The 19,452-nt window shown below is 46.2% G+C and overlaps 1 protein-coding gene across 1 annotated transcript in view; it reads left to right on the top strand.

The window, feature by feature from the left end:
- Positions 1 to 19,452, top strand: part of myom3 (myomesin 3) — a 60,474-nt gene that overhangs the window by 36,260 nt on the left and 4,762 nt on the right. Inside the window, exons 18-32 of the mRNA XM_018726908.1 lie at positions 2,341 to 2,467; positions 3,530 to 3,711; positions 3,903 to 4,017; positions 4,107 to 4,263; positions 6,120 to 6,226; positions 6,478 to 6,522; positions 7,930 to 8,066; positions 8,707 to 8,851; positions 15,599 to 15,658; positions 16,306 to 16,373; positions 16,731 to 16,841; positions 17,069 to 17,156; positions 17,279 to 17,317; positions 17,900 to 18,005; positions 18,739 to 18,902. Of these exons, the coding sequence (XP_018582424.1) occupies positions 2,341 to 2,467; positions 3,530 to 3,711; positions 3,903 to 4,017; positions 4,107 to 4,263; positions 6,120 to 6,226; positions 6,478 to 6,522; positions 7,930 to 8,066; positions 8,707 to 8,851; positions 15,599 to 15,658; positions 16,306 to 16,373; positions 16,731 to 16,841; positions 17,069 to 17,156; positions 17,279 to 17,317; positions 17,900 to 18,005; positions 18,739 to 18,902 (1,651 nt within the window). The remainder of the gene's footprint in view (positions 1 to 2,340; positions 2,468 to 3,529; positions 3,712 to 3,902; positions 4,018 to 4,106; positions 4,264 to 6,119; positions 6,227 to 6,477; positions 6,523 to 7,929; positions 8,067 to 8,706; positions 8,852 to 15,598; positions 15,659 to 16,305; positions 16,374 to 16,730; positions 16,842 to 17,068; positions 17,157 to 17,278; positions 17,318 to 17,899; positions 18,006 to 18,738; positions 18,903 to 19,452) is intronic.

The following is a 19,452-nucleotide window of genomic DNA, read 5'->3' as shown; positions in this document are numbered from 1 at the left end:
GGTTCTGGAGAACCATCCGGCAGCTCAGAAGGGGTCGGAGGAGTTTCGCTCAGGCTGTGTTCAGCAGTGGTGGAGAAGCTCTGACTCTGATGAGGACATTGTCGGGGAGGTGGAAGGAGCACTTTGAAGAACTCTTAAGCCCAAGTGATATGCCTCCCCTACAGGAGTCAGGGCCTGAGGCTTTCTGGCTGTCAGAGTCCATTTCCCTGGTGGAAGTCACTGAGGTACTTGATAAGCTTGATAAGCTGAAACTGCTTAAGGCCCTGGATGTTGCAGGGCTGTCATGGTTGACACACCTATGCAATGTTGCATGGACCTTGGGGACAGTGCCTTTGGATTGGCAAACTGGGGTGGTGGTCCCTATTTTTAAGAAAGGGCACAGGAGAGTGTGTGCCAGCTATCGGGGTATCACACTTCTCAGCCTCCCTGGGAAAGTCTATGCCGGGGTGCTGGAGAGGAGGATCTGGCCGATAGTTGAACCTCAAATTGAAGAGGAACAATGCCCTGGCTGTGGAACAGTGAACCAGCTTTTTACCCTCTCACAGATGATTGAAGGGGCATGGGAGTTTGCTAATCCGGTCTACATGTGTTTTGTGGACTTGGAGAATACCTATGACCGTGTTCCCCGGAAATTCTGTGGGAGGTGCTTAGGGAGTACGGGGTACAGGGGCCACTACTGCGGGCCATTCGGTATCTGTACATATGGAGCGAAAGCTGTGTCCTCATACTCGACATTAAGTCAAGCCTGTTCAAGTGGGTGTTAGACTCCGCCAAGGTTGTGCCTTGTCTCCACTCCTGCTTGTGGTTTTCATGGACAGGATATCAAGGCGCAATCGAGGCCAGGAGGGCATTCTGTCCGGGAGTCGGAAGATGATGTCTCTGCTTTTTGCAGATGATGTTGTCCTTTTGGCACCGTCACAGGGTTGCCTCCAACACGCACTGGAACAGTTTACAGCCAAGTGCGAAGCGGTTGGGATGAGGATCAGCACCTCAAAGTCTGAGTACATGGTTCTCTCACGGAAAAGGATGGCATGCCCCCTCCAGGTAAGGGGAGAGAATTTGCCTCAGGTGGAGGAGTTCAAGTATCTTTGGGTCTTGTTCACGAGTGAAAGGAGAAGGGAGCGTGAGATCGGCTGCAGACTGGAAGCAGCGGCAGCAGTAATGCGGTCGCTGTACCGGAGTGTAGTGGTGAAGGGAGAGCTGAGCCATAAGGCGAAGCTCTCCATTTACCAGTCGATCTACATCCCTACCCTCACCTATGGTCATGAACTTTGGGTAATGACCGAAAGAACAAGATCGTGGACACAAGTGGTTGAAATGAGTTTTCTCCGCGGCGTGTTGGGACTCGCCCTCCGTGACAGGGTGAGGAGTTCGGACATCCGGGAGGAACTCAGAGTAGAGCCACTACTCCTCCACATTGAGAGGAACCAGTTGAGGTGGTTTGGGCATCTGATAAGGATGCCCCCTGGGCGCCTCCCTTTGGAGGTATACCGGGCACGGCCAACTGGGACGAGGCCCCGAGGTCGGCCCAGGACCCACTGGAGAGATTATATCTCAGTTAGCCTTTGAACGGCTGGGGATCCCCCAGGCTGAGCTGGAGGAAGTTGCAGGGGACAGGGGCGGCTGGGCCTCTCTGCTCTCCCTGCTGCCACCACGACCCTATTAGGACAAGTGGGATGAAAGATGGATGGATGGATCTTCTACAGAATCACACACAAACACTGTCTGAAACCGCATTTCCCAACCAAGGTCACGGCAAGCCGGAGCCCAGCCCGGCAACACAGGGTACAGGGACACACCCGGGAGGGGACGCCAGTCCGTCGCAAGGCACCCTAAGCAGAACTCGAACCCCAAACCCACTGGAGACCTGGACCAAACCAAGCCTGCTGCACCACCACTCCCTCTAGGAAATCACAGAAGGAAACTTTTTGTAGACATCACAAAATCACTGCTAGACAACAAAACACTGAGTCAGTAAAAAATCTGGTGCCTCGCAGCAGCACATTCAGCCAATGTTATCATACAGAGGTTCGTAAGCTCAATAATCAGATATTACAACAAAACATCTGGACTCAGAATAATATAATAAGGTTAACGGGAAAGCCGTTGTAAATCCGGGTTCCTATAAGTCCCATATGTCATTAGTCAAGGAACACATGTAGTAACATTGTGATCCAGGCAGTGTTGACTGGGAACCAGTTCTCAAAGCAATCACACGCTTGCTGTATAAACATGAAGGTTTTTTTGTTTAGCCCAGCATTGCCCCCTCTTTCAGTACAGTTTCAGCCCCCTCTCTGCCAGATGTTTGTTTTGTCATGTAGTTCTGTTTTGTATTTAAAGGTTGACAGCCTCTTGAGAGGGCTTTGCTACCAGTTCCGGGTTTTTGCAACCAATGTGATTGGTTTAGGGAAACCCTCTGATCCCAGTGAAGCGTTTCTCTGCGAACCATGGACCATGGCAGAACCAGGTGGGCACATCCCTCAGTGTCTTCCATACAGAGACAGAGAAATAAATAGCACTGCTTCTTACTGACTTTGCCATGCATATTACTATTCATTGTGAATAGATTTTATAGCAGTATTCAAAGCTTTATCATCTGTACTGCAGTCCCTCACTTGTATGTATTCAGCCCCCTTATGAAAGCATATGTCCAGCACTTGCAGTGATGGGAGAGTTTGCAGATATTAAAAACTATGTCACGACAGGCCTTGCTTCTCCCACATGCAGGTCACCTGTAGTGTGAACTCACCATTAAAAACGGGGGACATGAATGGCATTTTGTACCGCATAGGCCATTAACTCCACAGGCTGGGTCTTCTCCACATCGTTAATATTTCACATGGGAGCAAAGATCATTAAACAACTTAACTGCTGTGTCTTGCGCTGGGTAAGAAACAGATTGAACAAAGATCCATTACTGTTGCCTTGTTAATCACTGTTTCCCAATTTGTTACAATAGCTTAACCAGTCATGCTCGGCTTGCTTGTTTACATATTTCTGGGTCAGCTTAACACAAGAGAAAGGTCAACATCTACTGTTTATTTCCTTGTTCTGCTCCCTGATGTTTCCACGTGCTGAATAAGGTGTGTGCATCTTAGTGAGAAAGCTGCATACAGTCTTATAACAGCTGCTGTGGTTCAGCTCAGTGTATTCTGGGTGGAGCTCTAGCAGTGCCTGACCAAACCTCCCCAGCCTCAGTTTTCAATCCCTATCTTTGGAAAATTAGCGCATGATTTACTTCTAGTAATGTCTACCTGCATCATGACTCATGTTTTAGGTGTCTGGTTCATTACTGTGAAATATTAGGCATTCTGCTGTCCTTCATCTTAGGTACCAGTTTCTTCAGAGTTTAAATTTTGAGAGTTCTGACTATTTGGGCAGCTCTACAAGGCTGGAATTTTCCTGCATTTAACCTAGTCAGAGCTCTGTGAGAACATCTCTAGTAGTGTGAGAGACAGCCACAAATCCAGCGGCCAACTCCAGATCACAACACCAGGAACGCTCCTTCATCTCTGGTGTCTTTCCCAAGGGTGTCCCTATGACCTGGTGTTGAGAGAGGTACGCAGAAATTCATTGGTCCTACTGTGGGAGAAGCCACTGTATGAGGGACAAAGCCAGGTCACTGGCTACCTGGTGGAGATCAGCACACCGGGAGAGGTGGAGAACTGGACTGCGGTGACCTCAGGGCTAACCACAGACACTCATCTCAGGGTAGGGACTGACTTTCAGGATTGTTTGACTGAAAAAGGGAGGTTGATGGGGTGCAGAACTGCTGAAAGTAATGTTACGTATGATTACCGAAATGTCACCGTTGCCTGTAAAATGTTTCTGTGCGAGGCTAGACCTCAACGTCGCATCAGATGACAGAGAGCAATGTTTTAACCCTCGTTCACTTCTTCCAGGTGTCAGGTTTGGATGCAGGTAAAACCTATATTCTGCGCGTGTCTGCAGTCAATGGGGCTGGAGTAGGCATGCCCTCGCTACCCTCTCAGCCCGTCACTGCTCAGACAAAGCCAGGTGACTTCTGAATGACTGTTGTGACAAAGAAGCTTAAGCTGCTGCTGAGATTCTGTGGTGTTGCTCATACAGAGCTGTGCCCCTGCCAGGAACAAAGGATGTGGAGATTGGCGTGGACAGTGATGGCTTTATTTTCCTGGGACTCGAGGCTCCCAGATGGGTTGATGGCAGCCAGCTGTTGTGGTCCAAGAACTACCGAGAAGCCATCGATGCTGGGCGAGCACGTGTGGAGGCCACAAAAAACAGGTTCTAACCAGTTCTAACCTACAGGAAAAGATAGACTACTGAAGTGCTGGTGAATCCACAAAGACAGCGAGGTGTATGCTTTTTCACAGACTTTATCCAAGCACTAGCAAAGGTCAGAGTCAGGTACAAAGTACAATCCTGAAACACTCATGATGAAGACATGATCAAGCTATCTAGTAAAGTACTTACACTCACCGGCCACTTTATTAGGTACACCTGTTCAACTGCTTGTTAACGCAAATATCTAATCGGCTAATCACATGGCAGCATCTCAATGCATTAAAGCATGTAGACGTGGTCAAGACAATCTGCTGAAGTTCAAACTGAGCATCAGAATGGGGAAGAAAGGTGATTTAAGTGACTTTGAACATGGCATGGTTGTTGGTGCCAGACGGGCTGGTCTGAGTATATCAGAAACTGCTGATTTACTGGGATTTTCATCTCTAGGGTTTACAGAGAATAGTCAGAAAAAGAGAAAATATCCAGTGAGCGGCAGTTCTGAGGGCAAAAATGCCTTGTTAATGCCAGAGGTCAGAGGAGAATGGCCAGACTGGTTCAAGCTGATAGAAAGGCAACAGTAACTCAAATAACCACTCGTTACAGCCAAGGTATGCAGCAGAGCATCTCTGAATGCACAACACATTGAACCTTAAAGCAGATTGGCTACAGCAGCAGAAGACCACACCGGGTGCCACTCCTGTCAGCTAAGAACAGAAAACTGAGCCTACAATTTGCACAGGCTCACCAAAATTGGACAATACAAGATTGGAAAAATGTTGCCTGGTCTGACGAGTCTTGATTTCTGCTGCGACATTCAGATGGTAGGGTCAGAATTTAGCATAAACAACATGAAATCATAGCTCCATCCTGCCTTGTATCAACGGTTCAGGCTGGTGGTGGTGGTGTAATTGTGTGGGGGATATTTTCTTGGCACACTTTGGGCTCCTTAGTAGCAATTGAGCACCGTTTAAATGCCACAACCTTTACCTGAGTATTGTTAGTGACCATGTCCATCCCTTTATGACCACAGTGTACCCATCTTCTGATGGCTACTTCCAGCAGGATAACGCGCTGTGTCACAAAGCTCAAATCATCTCAAACTGGTTTCTTGAACATGACAATGTGTTCACTATACTCAAATGGCCTCCATAGTCACCAGATCTCAATCCAATATAGCACCTTTGGGATGTGGTGGAATGAGAGATTCGCATCATGGATGTGCAGCCAACAAATCTGCAGCAACTGCTTGATGCTATCATGTCAATATGGGCCAAAATCTCTGAGGAATGTTTCCAACACCTTGTTGAATCTATGCCATGAAGAATTAAGGCAGTTCTGAAGGCAAAAGGGGGTCCAACCCGGTACTAGCAAGGTGTATCTAATAAAGTGGCCGGTGAGTGTATATCACATAGCTCAGTATACATCACACATCCCAGGAAGATATTATTATTATTATTATTATTATTATTATTATTATTATATCTAAGTATACATTCACAGAAGGTCCTTTTGGCTATCAGTTTTCTATGTTCTTAATATCAAGCTGACATTATGGATGTTCAAACATGAGAAATCTTCCCTTAAAGAGCTGGAGTTGTGCACCCCTAGCATCAGACCATGAGTGCAGGTCAGGTCCTCTGTCACACTTCTTACACTTCTATTCCCAGTCACATTCCCCTGTCCCAATCACACTCTTTTGTCCCAGTCAAACTTCCCAGGCCCAAACACAATCCCTCGTCTCAATCAGACTTTCCTGCCCTGCTTGCAGTGACTTGTCTCACTCACAATCCCCCTTCCCCAGTCACAAGGCCAGACCAACTGGTTTAACTCTCTGTACTGTACTGCTCTTGCCCCAGGTCCACACTCACCTTCACGAGCCCCACTGAGGAGGACCTGGGACTGTACACTGTGGAGTTGATTGAAAACCCAGATGTCTCCTCTAGCTACCAGTTCACTGCAGAGGGTAAATGGCTGCTGCAGTTCTAGTATGGTGATGTAACTCCACATCTTGCACTTCTTGTATAATATACTGTGTCTGTATGTCCATGAATTAATCATACGGGTATCATCCTTAAGTCATACCTTCCTCTTTCAGTCACTTTACTCCTTTACTCACACACCTGAGCATTTATTCACTGATTTCTGTATTATAGCTGTATTTACAAACAGCGAGTATCAATGGTGATGTTGTATGCCTTGTTCATCTTTTCTCAGATCTCGAGAGGATGCTGGAGCTTAGCTGGCAAATCAGAAACCCATGTAAGTGGTCCTGGCACTGAAACAGCTTTAATATAGAAAACTACACTCTTCTCCTATTCAGGTGGTGCCTTTTTCCCGGTTTAATTGTGGAAAGCCTTTTTCATTTCACAGAGGTTGACAGAACGTAAGAAAAGAAATATATTAGTTATGACCAAAACAAGAGAAATAGCTTATTCCACATGGCATTGTGCTACATGTCTTTTTTTCTTTAAACTTGTTTTGAAAAGGTCAGCTATCTTGGGTACTTAGAGGATTCAGAAACATCAGTTTATCTGAATGATGATGATGAGGGGGATTTTTATTGCTCTTCAGCTGATATGAAGACACTTTTACTGAAAACAATCTTACAGTGTCACAGCTCATCATTTGCATATGCATAAATGTACTGGGCTTGGACAAAATAATGGAAACACCTTAAAAATATATTGATATCAAGGTCCTAATAAAGAGTAAGGTCACTCATTACCTTCGGTAGAGCTTTAGTACTTCTTAGAATGAACTGCGTATTGTGCCAAACTTCAAGAAGGATAGCCTGCGGTCCTTTGAGGGATGAAGGAGGTGGAAATCCACTTCATGCTCTGCGCTACCAAACTTTCTATGAAGGTTTAGTGATGTCTGGATTTGGTGAGTAAGGTGGTCATGGCATCATCATCCTGGAATATTGGAACATCACGAGGGAGCAGTGTTTGTACAATAAGGTGCACCTGGTCCTGTAAAATAATCTCATGTTCCTTGGCCATTATACGATCATGCAGACCAATCATCGGACATTATGACTCCCAATGGATGGCCGCTCACACCATTACAGATCCTTCACCATGTTTAAAAGCTGTGAAAAAAGACATTGTGTATTGAAGGCATCCTTTGGAAATATGGTGAAAGATCACTCATCATACCATATTACTTCTTTCCGTTGTTCATACATCAGGTTTTTGCTGCTTACTCTAGGTTTTGCATCTTTGTGTGTTAGCCTTGGATACTAGAGGTTTTCAAATGGCAACCTAACCATAAATTCCATCTTTGCAAAACTTACAGCGCATAGTCCTGGTATGACTCACCTTTGTAGCTATGTTTGTAATTGTGATTTAATAAGTTCAAAATTAAACTTCTGTTTCTTCTGTTGTTTCTGTTATTTTGTCCATCTGCTGTTGTAGAACAATATATGTGCTGTACATACAAGTTGTGAACATCAGCAAGGCCAAATTAAAGCAAAGAGATATCATGCATTGACAGCAGGTCAGATGATTCCATCAGGGATTATCAGTTTTTCTTGAATTACTTGGAGTTGTTGACTGAATACAAACTGAAAAAAAATACAGTCTGTTGTTCATTATCTCAGGTGTAAATCATGTAATGTAAGTTCCTTTATAACACATACTCCTTACATACGTGTGCTATTTTACACAGTGATCACCCTGAAGACCCCCTGGCAGGTGGAAGTGACACAGCAGGGTGCTGTGCGGCTGTGGCTGCAGACGGAGCCACTGACAGAGGACGCCGAGCTCTGCCTCGTCTTCAACGACAAGGAGATCTCTAGCAGACCTGTAAAGAGTCCCTGATTGCCCAGCTCAGCTAGTTTTACCAGGCAGACTCAGTCCACCTGAATCAGATTGCCTGACTCTTCTGAGAAAATCAAAAGACCTCTCAAGCTATGGGGCCTTCTAGAAATCATTAATACAGTATACCTAAGATCAAACTGAGTCACAGTATTTCCCATTTATACAATGTTTTACTGGATCAAATAAAATTAAATGCCTTGTCAAGGGCAGAGCAGCCAGGTCCCTGCTGGGGTTTCAGCTGACAACTGTCACATTTCTTGTCCAGTCTTGCAACTGCAACTCATGAGTACTGCCATTAAAAGACGTGTTTTTCGAATTAATTAAAAACTTATTTTTTAATTTGACACTTTTCAACATAGAAAACTACAACATTACAGTACATCAGTACATATAATGTTTTCCCTATTTATAAATCTTGGTAGTACTCATTGACGCAATTCAGATTAAGTACATTGTTCAAGGAAGACAGTAGGAGTGACCTGAGCAGTGAGCCCTGGAATGTAAAGCGGTATATTGAACCCCTGCATTGCCTGCTGGCCCCTTACACATGTTGTCCTTAATTGCATTGAGCAGCATTTCTTCAGAGTTTCCAAAGTAAAGGTTGTGCTTGTTTCCTTGAATGCAGGAGCGAAAGATTAACTTCCATAAAGCCAGTGGGATTGTGGAGATTCTGATTGACCACCTGTCCCCAGCAGACGAAGGCTCCTTCACCGCCCAGCTTCGAGATGGACGGGCAAAGAACCAGTTCACCCTGGTTTTTGTGGATAAGAGTAAGGCCCACCTCAACACCACGCTCACGTATTCGTCAAACATCATCCAGGCTTTATGGTGTGGCAAGATTAATGGAGGCATTCAGAAGGGTGTTTAGGGATTTCTCACAACAAACATTAAAACAAAGGTGCCAAAAAACAGACTTTCCCTGTCCTAGGGCCTGTCAGACAAGCATGTAGCTCCACTCAACAGCAAAAATGATCCACACATTTCCTTTCTTTACATTCTTTTATAGTATGAAAACAGACTGTTTCTTTAATTAACAACTGCTTTAGAATAGGGGGCGCAGTGGCACAGTGGGTTGGACCGGGTCCTGCTCTCTGGTGGGTCTGGGGTTCGAGTCCTGCTTGGGGTGCCTTGTGATGGACTGACATCCTGTCCTGGGTGTGTCCCCTCCCCCTCCAGCCTTACACCCTGAGTTGCTGGGTTAGACTCTGGTTCCCTGTGACCCCGTATGGGACAAGCGGTTCAGAAAATGTGTGTGTGCGCGCTTTAGAATAAGGGGGGGTGCAGTGGGTTGGACCGGGTCCTGCTCTCCGGTGGGTCTGGGGTTTGAGTCCCGCTTGGGGTACCTTGTTACGGACTGGCGTCCCGTCCTGGGTGTGTCCCTTCCACCTCCGACCTTACGCACTGTGTTGTCGGGTAGGCTCCGGTTCCCCGCGAAACAAGCGGTTCTGAAAATGTGTGTGTGCTTTAGAATACTTTTTTGAATTCTTATTAGAATCACTTTTAAAATACAGTCACAATTATACACTGAGGATGTGCAAAACACGTGCAGTTTCATGGCTTCAGTTTCCCAGTTCTCCTGGGTGTACTGTTTGATTTATGGGTATTTTCCAGTAGTAAAATATCTTTTTATTAGGTTAAAAATGTGCTCCCATATTATGTATTGTACAATTGGTTGGGCAGTTGGTTGCAGCAAGTAACCCTGAAGCCTCACATATTCTGGGCTGTGATTTCATATCTGAGATTTGAACCTGGCTCAGTCTGTATGGAGCTTGCATATTCTTGTGTTAAAGTAGACCACCTCCAAGTGTTCTGCTTTCCTCCCACATTTCCCCACAGTCCAAAAATTTGTGTGTTGCAGGTTAACTGGTTACTGTAAATTACTTTTACCTTGTGCAATAGGCCTCATACCACAGCAACCATGTATTAGGCAAGTGGTTCATAATAATGGATAGATAATGTATATTTGTGATATAAATATTTACAAAAGTACATTGATATTATATTTGTTTGTTCAGTTAACTTTAAGAGTGTTTGCCTTGTTGCATCTGCAGAGACTTCTCCATCACAAACATCAACAATAATTAGTACATTAATTAGTCATGAATTGGAACTGCAATTATTTATCAGAAACTTGGTTTACAGTTTTTACAAATTTACCTGTATTTACAGTGCATTCAGAAAGTATTCAGACCCCTTGCTTTTTTCACATCCATCCATCCATCTTCCTCCGCTTTTATCCGGGGCCGGGTCGCGGGGGCAGCAGTCCGAGCAGAGTCCTCCAGACTTTCCTCTCCCCGCACACCTCCTCCAGTTCCTCTGGGGGAACCCCAAGGCGTTCCCAGGCCAGCCGGGAGACATAGTCTCTCCAACGTGTCCTGGGTCTGCCCCGAGGCCTCCTCCCAGTGGGACAAGCCCGGAACACCTCCCCAGGGAGGCGTCCAGGAGGCATCCGGAACAGATGCCCGAGCCACCTCAACTGGCTCCTCTCGATGCAGAGGAGCAGCGGCTCTACTCCGAGCTCCTCCCGGGTGACCGAGCTCCTCACCCTATCCCTAAGGGTGCGCCCAGCCACTCTGCGGAGGAAACTCATTTCTGCCGCTTGTATCCGCGATCTCATTCTTTCGGTCATGATCCAGAGTTCATGACCATAGGTGAGGGTAGGAACGTAGATCGACCGGTAAATTGAGAGCTTCGCCTTACGACTCAGCTCCCTCTTCACCACAACAGACCGGTACAATGACCGCATTACTGCGGACGCCGCACCGATCCGTCTGTCAACCTGCCGCTCCATTTTTCCCTCACTCGTGAACAAGACCCCGAGATACTTAAACTCCTCCACTTGAGGGAGCAACTCCCCCCTAACCCGGAGGGGGCAATCCACCTTTTTCCGACTGAGAACCATGGCCTCGGATTTGGAGGTGCTGATTCTCATCCCCGCCGCTTCGCACTCCGCTGCAAACCTCCCCAGTGCACGCTGCAAGTCTTGACTTGATGAAGCCAACAGGACCACATCGTCCGCAAAAAGCAGAGACGAGATCTCGCGGCCACCAAAACAGACACCCTCCGTTCCCTGACTGCGCCTAGAAATTCTGTCCATAAAAATAATGAACAGAATCGGTGACAAAGGGCAGCCCTGGCGGAGTCCAACATGCACCGGGAACAGGTCTGACTTACTGCCGGCAATGCGAACCAAGCTCCTGCTCCGGTCATACAGGGAACGAAGAGCCCGTAGCAACGAGCCCCGAACCCCATAATCCCGAAGTACCCCCCACAGGATGCCACGAGGGACACGGTCGAATGCCTTCTCCAGGTCCACAAAACACATATGGACTGGTTGGGCAAACTCCCACGAACCCTCCAGCACCCTAGTGAGGGTATAGAGCTGGTCCAGTGTTCCACGGCCAGGGCGAAAACCGCATTGCTCCTCCTGAATCCGAGGTTCGACTATCGGTCGGATTCTCCTTTCCAGTACCCTGGCATAGACTTTCCCAGGGAGGCTAAGGAGTGTGATCCCCCTGTAGTTGGAACACAATCTCCGGTCCCCCTTCTTAAAAAGAGGGACCACCACCCCGGTCTGCCAGTCCAGAGGCACCATTCCCGAACTCCACGCGATGCTGCAGAGGCGTGTCAGCCAAGACAGCCCCACAACATCCAGAGACTTGAGAAACTCGGGGCGGATCTCATCCACCCCCGGAGCCTTGCCACCGAGGAGTTTTTTGACTACCTCAGCAACTTCAGCCAGGGTAATGGACGAGTCCCCCCCCAAGTCCCCAGCCTCAGCTTCCTCTACGGAAGGCGTGTCGGAGGGATTGAGGAGATCCTCAAAGTACTCCTTCCACCGCCCGAGAACATCCTCAGCTGAGGTCAGCAGCGCACCACTTCCACTGTAAACAGTGTTCGTGGAACACAGCTTCCCCCCTCTGAGTCGCCGGACGGTTTGCCAGAATCTCTTTGAGGCCGACCGAAAGTCTTCCTCCATGGCCTCACCGAACTCCTCCCAAGCCCGAGTTTTTGCCGCGGCGACTGCCAGAGCCACGCTCCGTTTGGCCCGTCAGTACCTGTCAGCTGCTTCAGGAGTCCCATGAGCTAGCCAGGCCCAATAGAACTCCTTTTTCAGCTTGACGGCATCCCTTACTTCCGGTGTCCACCACCGTGTTCGGGGATTGCCGCCGCGACAGGCGCCGGAGACCTTATGGCCGCAGCTCCGAACCGCCGCCCCGACAATGGAGGCGCGGAACATAGTCCATTCAGACTCAATGTCCCCCACCTCCCTCGGGACCTGGTTGAAGCTCTGTCGGAGGTGGGAGTTGAAGACCTCTCTGACAGGGGCCTCCGCCAAACGTTCCCAACAGACCCTCACTATGCGTTTGGGCCTGCCAGGTCTGTCCAGCTTTCTCCCCCGCCATCGAATCCAACTCACCACCAGGTGGTGATCAGTTGACAGCTCAGCACCTCTCTTCACCCGAGTGTCCAAGACATATGGCCGAAGGTCAGAAGAAACGACTACAAAGTCGATCATCGACCTCCGACCTAGGGTGTCCTGGTGCCAAGTGCACTGATGGACACCCTTATGCATGAACATGGTGTTCGTTATGGATAAACCGCGACTAGCACAGAAATCCAATAACAACTCACCGCTCGGGTTCAGATCAGGGAGGCCGTTCCTCCCAATCACACCCCTCCAGGTATCACTGTCGCTGCCCACGTGGGCGTTAAAGTCCCCCAGTAGAACGACAGAGTCCCCAGTGGGAGCGCTTTCCAGCACGCCCCCCAGGGACTCTAAAAAGGCCAGGTACTCTACACTGCCGCTAGGCGCATAAGCACAAACGACAGTGAGAGACCGTTCCCTGACCCGAAGGCGTAGGGAGACGACCCTCTCATTCACCGGGGTAGACTCCAACACATGGCGGCTGAACTGGGGGGCTATTAATAAGCCCACACCAGCCCGCCGCCTCTCACCTTGGGCAACGCCAGAATAGTGGAGAGTCCACCCTCGATCGAGGAGAGTGGTTCCAGAACCCAAGCTGTGAGTGGAAGTGAGCCTGACTATATCTAGACGGTATCTCTCAACTTCCCGCACCAGCTCAGGCTCCTTCCCCGCCAGTGAGGTGACATTCCAAGTCCCAAAAACCAGAGTTGGCGCCCGAGGTTTGGGTCGGCCGGGCACTCGGCCCTGACCACCGCCCAAATCACAATGCACCGGCCCCTTACGGTTTCTCCGGCAGGTGGTGAGCCCACCGAAGAGCGGCTCCACGTCGTGGCTTCGGGCTGAGCCCGGCCAGGCCCCGTGGGCATAGACCTGGCCACCAGGCGCTCGCATGCGAGCCCCCCCCAGGCCTGGCTCCAGGGTGGGGCCCCGGTGACCCCATACCGGGCGGGGTAAACGAAAGCCTTGATTTTTTCTTCATAAGGGGTTTTTGAACCGCGCTTTGTCTCATCTGTCATCCAGGATCTGTCTGCCATGGGAGACCCTACCAGGGGCATATAGCCCCAGACAACATAGCTCCTGGACTCATTCAGGCACTCAAACCCCTCCACCACGGTGAGGTGGCGGTTCACGGAGGAGCTTTTTTCACATTTTTTTTTTATGTTTCAGCCTTATGCTAAAAATTGTTCAAGCACATTTTTCCCTCATCAGTCTACACTCAATACCCCACAACAGCAAAGTGAAAACAGGATTTTTTAATTCTGCAAAATGTATTGAAAATAAAAAACTGAAATGTCACATTAACATAATAATTCACACCCTTTGCTATGACACTTGAAATTTGGCTCAAGTGAACCCCATTTCTCTTGATCACCTTGGAGATGTTTCTACACCTTGTGTGGAGTCCACACAAGTAAATTCAATTGACTGAACATGATTTAGAAAAGTACATACCTGTCTGTGTAAAGTCTCCCAGCAGACAATGTGTATCAGAGCAAAAGCCAAACTATGAGGTCAAACGAACTGTCTTCAGAGCTTAGAGACTTGATTGTGTCAAGGCACAGATCTGAGGAAGGCTGCAAAAAAATGCTGCCACATTGAAGGTTCTCAAGAGCCCAGTGGCCTTCATAATTCTTAAATGGAAGAAGTATGGAACAATCATGACTCTGCCTAGAGCTGCCTGCTTGCTAAACTGAGTAATCCCGGGAAAAGGGCCTTGGTAAAAGAAGTGACCAAGAACCCAATGGTCCTTCTGGCTGAGCTCCAGAGATCCTGTGCAGAGATGGGAGAAACTTCCATAATGACAACATCACTACAACAGTCTTAATCTAGGCAGAGTGGCCAGACAGAAGTCTCTCCTCAGCAAAAAACACAAAAAGGAACCTAAAGGACTGTCACACTGAGAAACAAGATTCCCTTGTCTGATGAAACTAAGACTGAATTGTTTGTCCTCAATTCTAAGCATCATTTCTGGAGATTAACCAGAAAACGCTCATCACCTGTGCAATACCATCCCAACAGTGAACCATAGTAGTGGCAGCATGATGCTGTGGAGTTTTTCGATAGCAGGACCTTGGAAACTAGTCAGGGTCAAGGTAAAGCTGAATGAAGTAAAGTATAGAGATATCCTTAATGAAAACCTGCTCCAGAGCACTCTGGACCTCAGGTAGGGCTGAAGGTTTACCTTCCAACAGGACAATGACCTTAAGCACAAAGAAAAGTTAACACAGGAGTGACTTAGGGACAACTCTGTGAATGTCCTTGAGTGGCCCAGCCAGAGTCTGGACTTGAACCTAATCAAACATCTCTGGAGCGACCTGAAAATAGCTGTTCACAAACAGTCCCGATCCAACCTGACAGAGTTGAAGAGGATCTGCAGAGAAGAATTGCAGAAAATTCCAAAGTCCAGGTGTACAAAGTTTGTTACGTCATACCCAATAAGACTTGAGGAAGTAATTACTGCCAAAGGTGCTTCAATTAAGCAAAGGGTCTGAATGCTTATATCAATGCGATTTCAGTTTTTATTTTTAATAAACTTGCAAAAATTTCTCAAACACTGTTTGCTCTTTGTCATTATAGGATATTGACTGTAGATTGATGAGTGGAAAAAGTTCATTTAAACGATTTTAGCAAACGGCTACAACATAAAAAGTTCGGAAAAAGTGAAGGAGTCTGATTACTTTCTGAATGTATTGTATGTACCTGAGACGAATGTAACATTTCACATGAATTTTTTGGATACACTTTCTGGTGGGTCTGGGGTTCGAATCCTGCTTGGGGTGCCTTGCGACAGACTGGCGTCCTTCCCTGGGTGTGTGTGCACTTCACCCTGGGTATAAGTAGAATAGAAAGAAGTTATGATAGACAAGGCTGTAGTCATTTAAGTCACTTGACAGATCAGTCTTTGATGATTAATTATGTAGTCCAAAGAGTAAAAGGTACTTGTTGTAAATCATCATGCCCTGAGAGACAGCAGTTGCATCTCAACTGCAGGATCAGCTCAGAGCTGTGAAGGTAGGACCTTCACATTTTCGTGTTACAGGACTGTAGGGCAGTTTGTATGGATCCTCTATGTTTCTGTCCCTAACAGAGTTCCACCAGACAATGACACGGGCTGAGGCCAACAAGCGAAACTGGAAGAGAAAGTCAGGTGAGTGACCTTGGGCTCACTGGCAGGGGCTCTGATAACACAGAGCCTCGCTGATCTTGTCCAAACAGGACCATGGTGCAAAGGGTGACCTTCTCCACACTTCTTTGCTGATTCGAAATTTATGGCTTTTTCATTAAATAAATGTACATGTAAAAAAAATCAGGTCATGTTCACAAGCTGGGTATTCTTCCATGGCCCAAAGTACATGGTTCAGTTGTGTAATAATGAGGGCAAAGCAAGAAACATGGCAAATAAGAATGCTTTCAGAGGCTGTGTCCTTAACTTCAGCTTGGTTGTACAATCCCTTGATAGCATATTCTGCACCTTTAAAAAATTTATATCAGTTTTAGCACGCATCAATTGGATATGTACATGTTTCAGTTCGTAATTCTTGAGGGGGTTTTCTGTAATCAAGTTGTAGGAGATCAGGACAAGTGTGTCTAAATTTGACTTGGCACAATATTGTTGCTTGTTCATGAAAAATTGAATTTGTGTTGTGTCGGATGTCTCATGTGATTTCTGCTCCTAATCTGCTCGAATCAAATTGTGAACCTGACTGGGATTTGACCCATTCTCTCAGGCTGGGGAACTTACATGCTGTCTATAGATAAATATGGCAATGAATTATTTATGCACCATCATTTCAGGACCGCATTTCCTGGAGTTCTTGTCTTGGAAGGTGACCGAGGAGTGTGAAGTAATATTCAGATGCAAGGTACTTTTTGTTAAATTCAAATTTCCTTTTCCACTTTCAATTTGTGACCTGCTCCAGAGAAAGTGTTTTTGTGCTACTGCTGTGATCTCATTGTGCAATGCATAAAGTATTCATTAAGTGGCAATAAACAAACTGTAAACTTCGGCATTGTCAGAGTATTCAGTTTTAACTTATTCATAAATACCTGACTGAACCAAGAAAAACCTGTGTTTACAACCTGAATGCGCTCTGTCACCAATGCATATGAAGAATATTTTATTGATTACATTACACAACTTTCACTTATTATATTATTTTAAAGGGAAAAGATTAAGAAGATTGTCTCCGTCACTGTTTGTGTGTGTTCCAAACTGTCAGGTCACCAATGTGGGTAAAGATACTCGGTTGAAATGGTTCAAAGATGGAGGGGAGATCACAGAATTTGTGCATGACCAGCAGACTGGAATTAGCACCTTCACCATTGCACAGGTACCAAAAGCTACCTGCTAAGTTCTTGCTAACAGATGTGCTTTTCCTGGAACATATGCAGCTCATTTAGAGCAGTGATTTAGGAACTGCCTTTGAAACCTGAATTATGTAAACTGATTTGAATAAAGGCCTCTCATGGATAACTAAATAACAGTTCAGTGAAATGAAAGTGAAAGAAAATGACTCACTGCCTTAGGGTAAAGCTACATAATTCTCTGTGTCTCTAGGCCACCAAGAAGGAGGCAGGTGTCTACAAAACGGTGGTTTCAGACATCAGGGGAGAAGATGTGAGCACCCTGGAGATGGTGGATGGAGGTGAGGTGAACAGGCTGTGCTTGGATCTGCTCGACCCTGAGTGCCCACTGGAACCTCCACATTCTTCTGGCTGGATGTACCACACATTCAGAAAGGCTTAAAGTTCTTCTTTCACTTTCCAGAGTTCGAAAAGCTTCAGCAACACCTCAGCAAGCAGTGTGGTATGTTCTCACAGAGTTTATTGTCATCTGTCATGCCTTGGTAGCAAGTCCCTTTAAACGCAAGCACACAATCCAAGTGTATTCAGTTATTCCCATTATCAAACTCACCAAATATTTTATGGAAAATGAAAAATATGATTTTTATAATGTGTACCCAGAAACTCTAAATACAACTCTTCCAATATAGCTATGACCTCATTGTCATTCATCTGCTGAAATTTATCTATAGCCTCAATTAACACTGATCAAAATGGTTTCTTGGAGTTTTTCAGAGAATGCTCTTTTTGCTTTTTGACTTCTGCTTTTGCATATCCAAAAACATGTATGAGAGGCTTGTAAAAAATGCAGGAAGCAACACATGAGCACCTCCCAGTGGTCCAAGGAGACACTGCATAAAATCACTGAAATTTAACACCATAACACCGCTCCCCTTTTTGGCTCATCACTCATCTCTCCCTGGTGCCTCCAGTCAGTCAGTGAGCTCTCATATGGCAGCCATGGATTTTCTGAGCATTTGAGCCAGTCATGCCACCTCACAAGCAAAGTATTCACTTTTCCTCTTCTTTTTCCTTCCTCGCACAGCACTCTCTGCCGGTCCCATTGAAGTCCAGTCGACCGCTCAGGGTTTCAGGCTCTGCTGTTCTCTAAAGTACTACCTGAGCTACCTGAAGACGAGCTGGTTTTTCAAGTGAGTCACAGTACCTACTTTAGCCTTTAACTTGCACACGAGCTCCACAACTGACGAACACCACTGAGACCAGAACTATCTGTTTATAAAGATGTCCAGGGTTTGTCAGCTATAGGCTACTTTCAACTTTCATCTAACACTGACATTTAGACAATCAATAAAAGTTTAATAAAACAGATGTTCCTTGATTTTTTTAAAATTAAGCTTCTTTAAGCAATACTTTGTAAGACTTTCCATTTTAATATTTGTATTAACATTAACACACGCACACAGTCTGAAACTGCTTGTCCTAAGCGGGGTCGCGGCAAGCCGGAGTCTAACCCGGTAACACAGGGTCCAGGGCTAAGTGGGGAGGAGGCACACCCAGGATGGGATATCAGTCCGTCACAAGGCATCCTAAGCAGGACTTGAACCCCAGATGCACCATACAGCAGGACCCATTTCAAATAAATGAATAAACTGTCAAATCTCCTTGTCCTGGAAAATTCATAACTCAAATTTTGTAATACGTAGTACCACTGTACTACTGTACCATTAAATAACATTTCCTTTGCTTTTCTGGTCAAATTAAATTTACAAGAAGATTGCAGACACAAAACGAAGGATTTTCAAAGGGGATTAAGATCTCTGCTGAACCCCGGAGTACCTGTTCTGGGTTTTTAACTGATGACTGCAAGTGGCAGCAACCTCTTCTCCTCCTGCCTCTCATTCCTGTCTTGTGTATGTGTGTCAGAGAGAAGAGGATTGACCAGCAGGACAGGACTCGGCCTGGCAGCAGCATGCATAAGGTGTGGATAGAGATCATAGGCCCCACCGAGAACGACAAGGGCAAATACATTCTGGAGATGTTTGATGGGATGGAGACACACAAGCGCACCCTGGACCTTTCTGGACAAGGTAGCACAACAAAAATTCAAAGAAACAAAGAACTCTGTGAAAAATTTACAGGTTTCAGTTACTCAGTGTGCAGAAAATGTGAGATTTTGTACAAACACAGATGACTAGGTGTTAGATGAATTTATTCATTATCACAACTGTTCTTATGTACCCAGCTTTTAGCTCTGTTCGCCAACTCAGATTTTTAAAAATTTTTACATTTTCCAGATTGTTTATTTATTATTAAGGGCATGTTCTTCACCTGTCTACTTTCAGACATTTCTATGTATTGCAGAGCAAAAGCAGCCTGTGTTCCACGTGGAAAATCACGTGCACAGACAGTAAAGAAATGGGCTAGGAGTGTGAGACCTCCTTAGTTCAGCTGACGTCTATAGTTTTACATCTCATGTCTCATGGTCCTGAGTGCTGTTGGTTACAGCAAGACAACAGACATTGCACGTGTTTACGGGAACAATTGATCACCATTGACTAAGAATTTCAGGAGACACTAGCTTTTTATTTTTAAAAAATTTTAATTACTGTAGTCCATCCATCCATCCATCGTCAACAA

The sequence above is a fragment of the Scleropages formosus genome, chromosome 18 (assembly GCF_900964775.1).
Source record: "Scleropages formosus chromosome 18, fSclFor1.1, whole genome shotgun sequence".
NCBI classification, from domain to species: domain Eukaryota; kingdom Metazoa; phylum Chordata; class Actinopteri; order Osteoglossiformes; family Osteoglossidae; genus Scleropages; species Scleropages formosus.
Note: the sequence above shows the minus strand (reverse complement) of the source record. Positions and strands in the feature narration are given on the sequence as shown.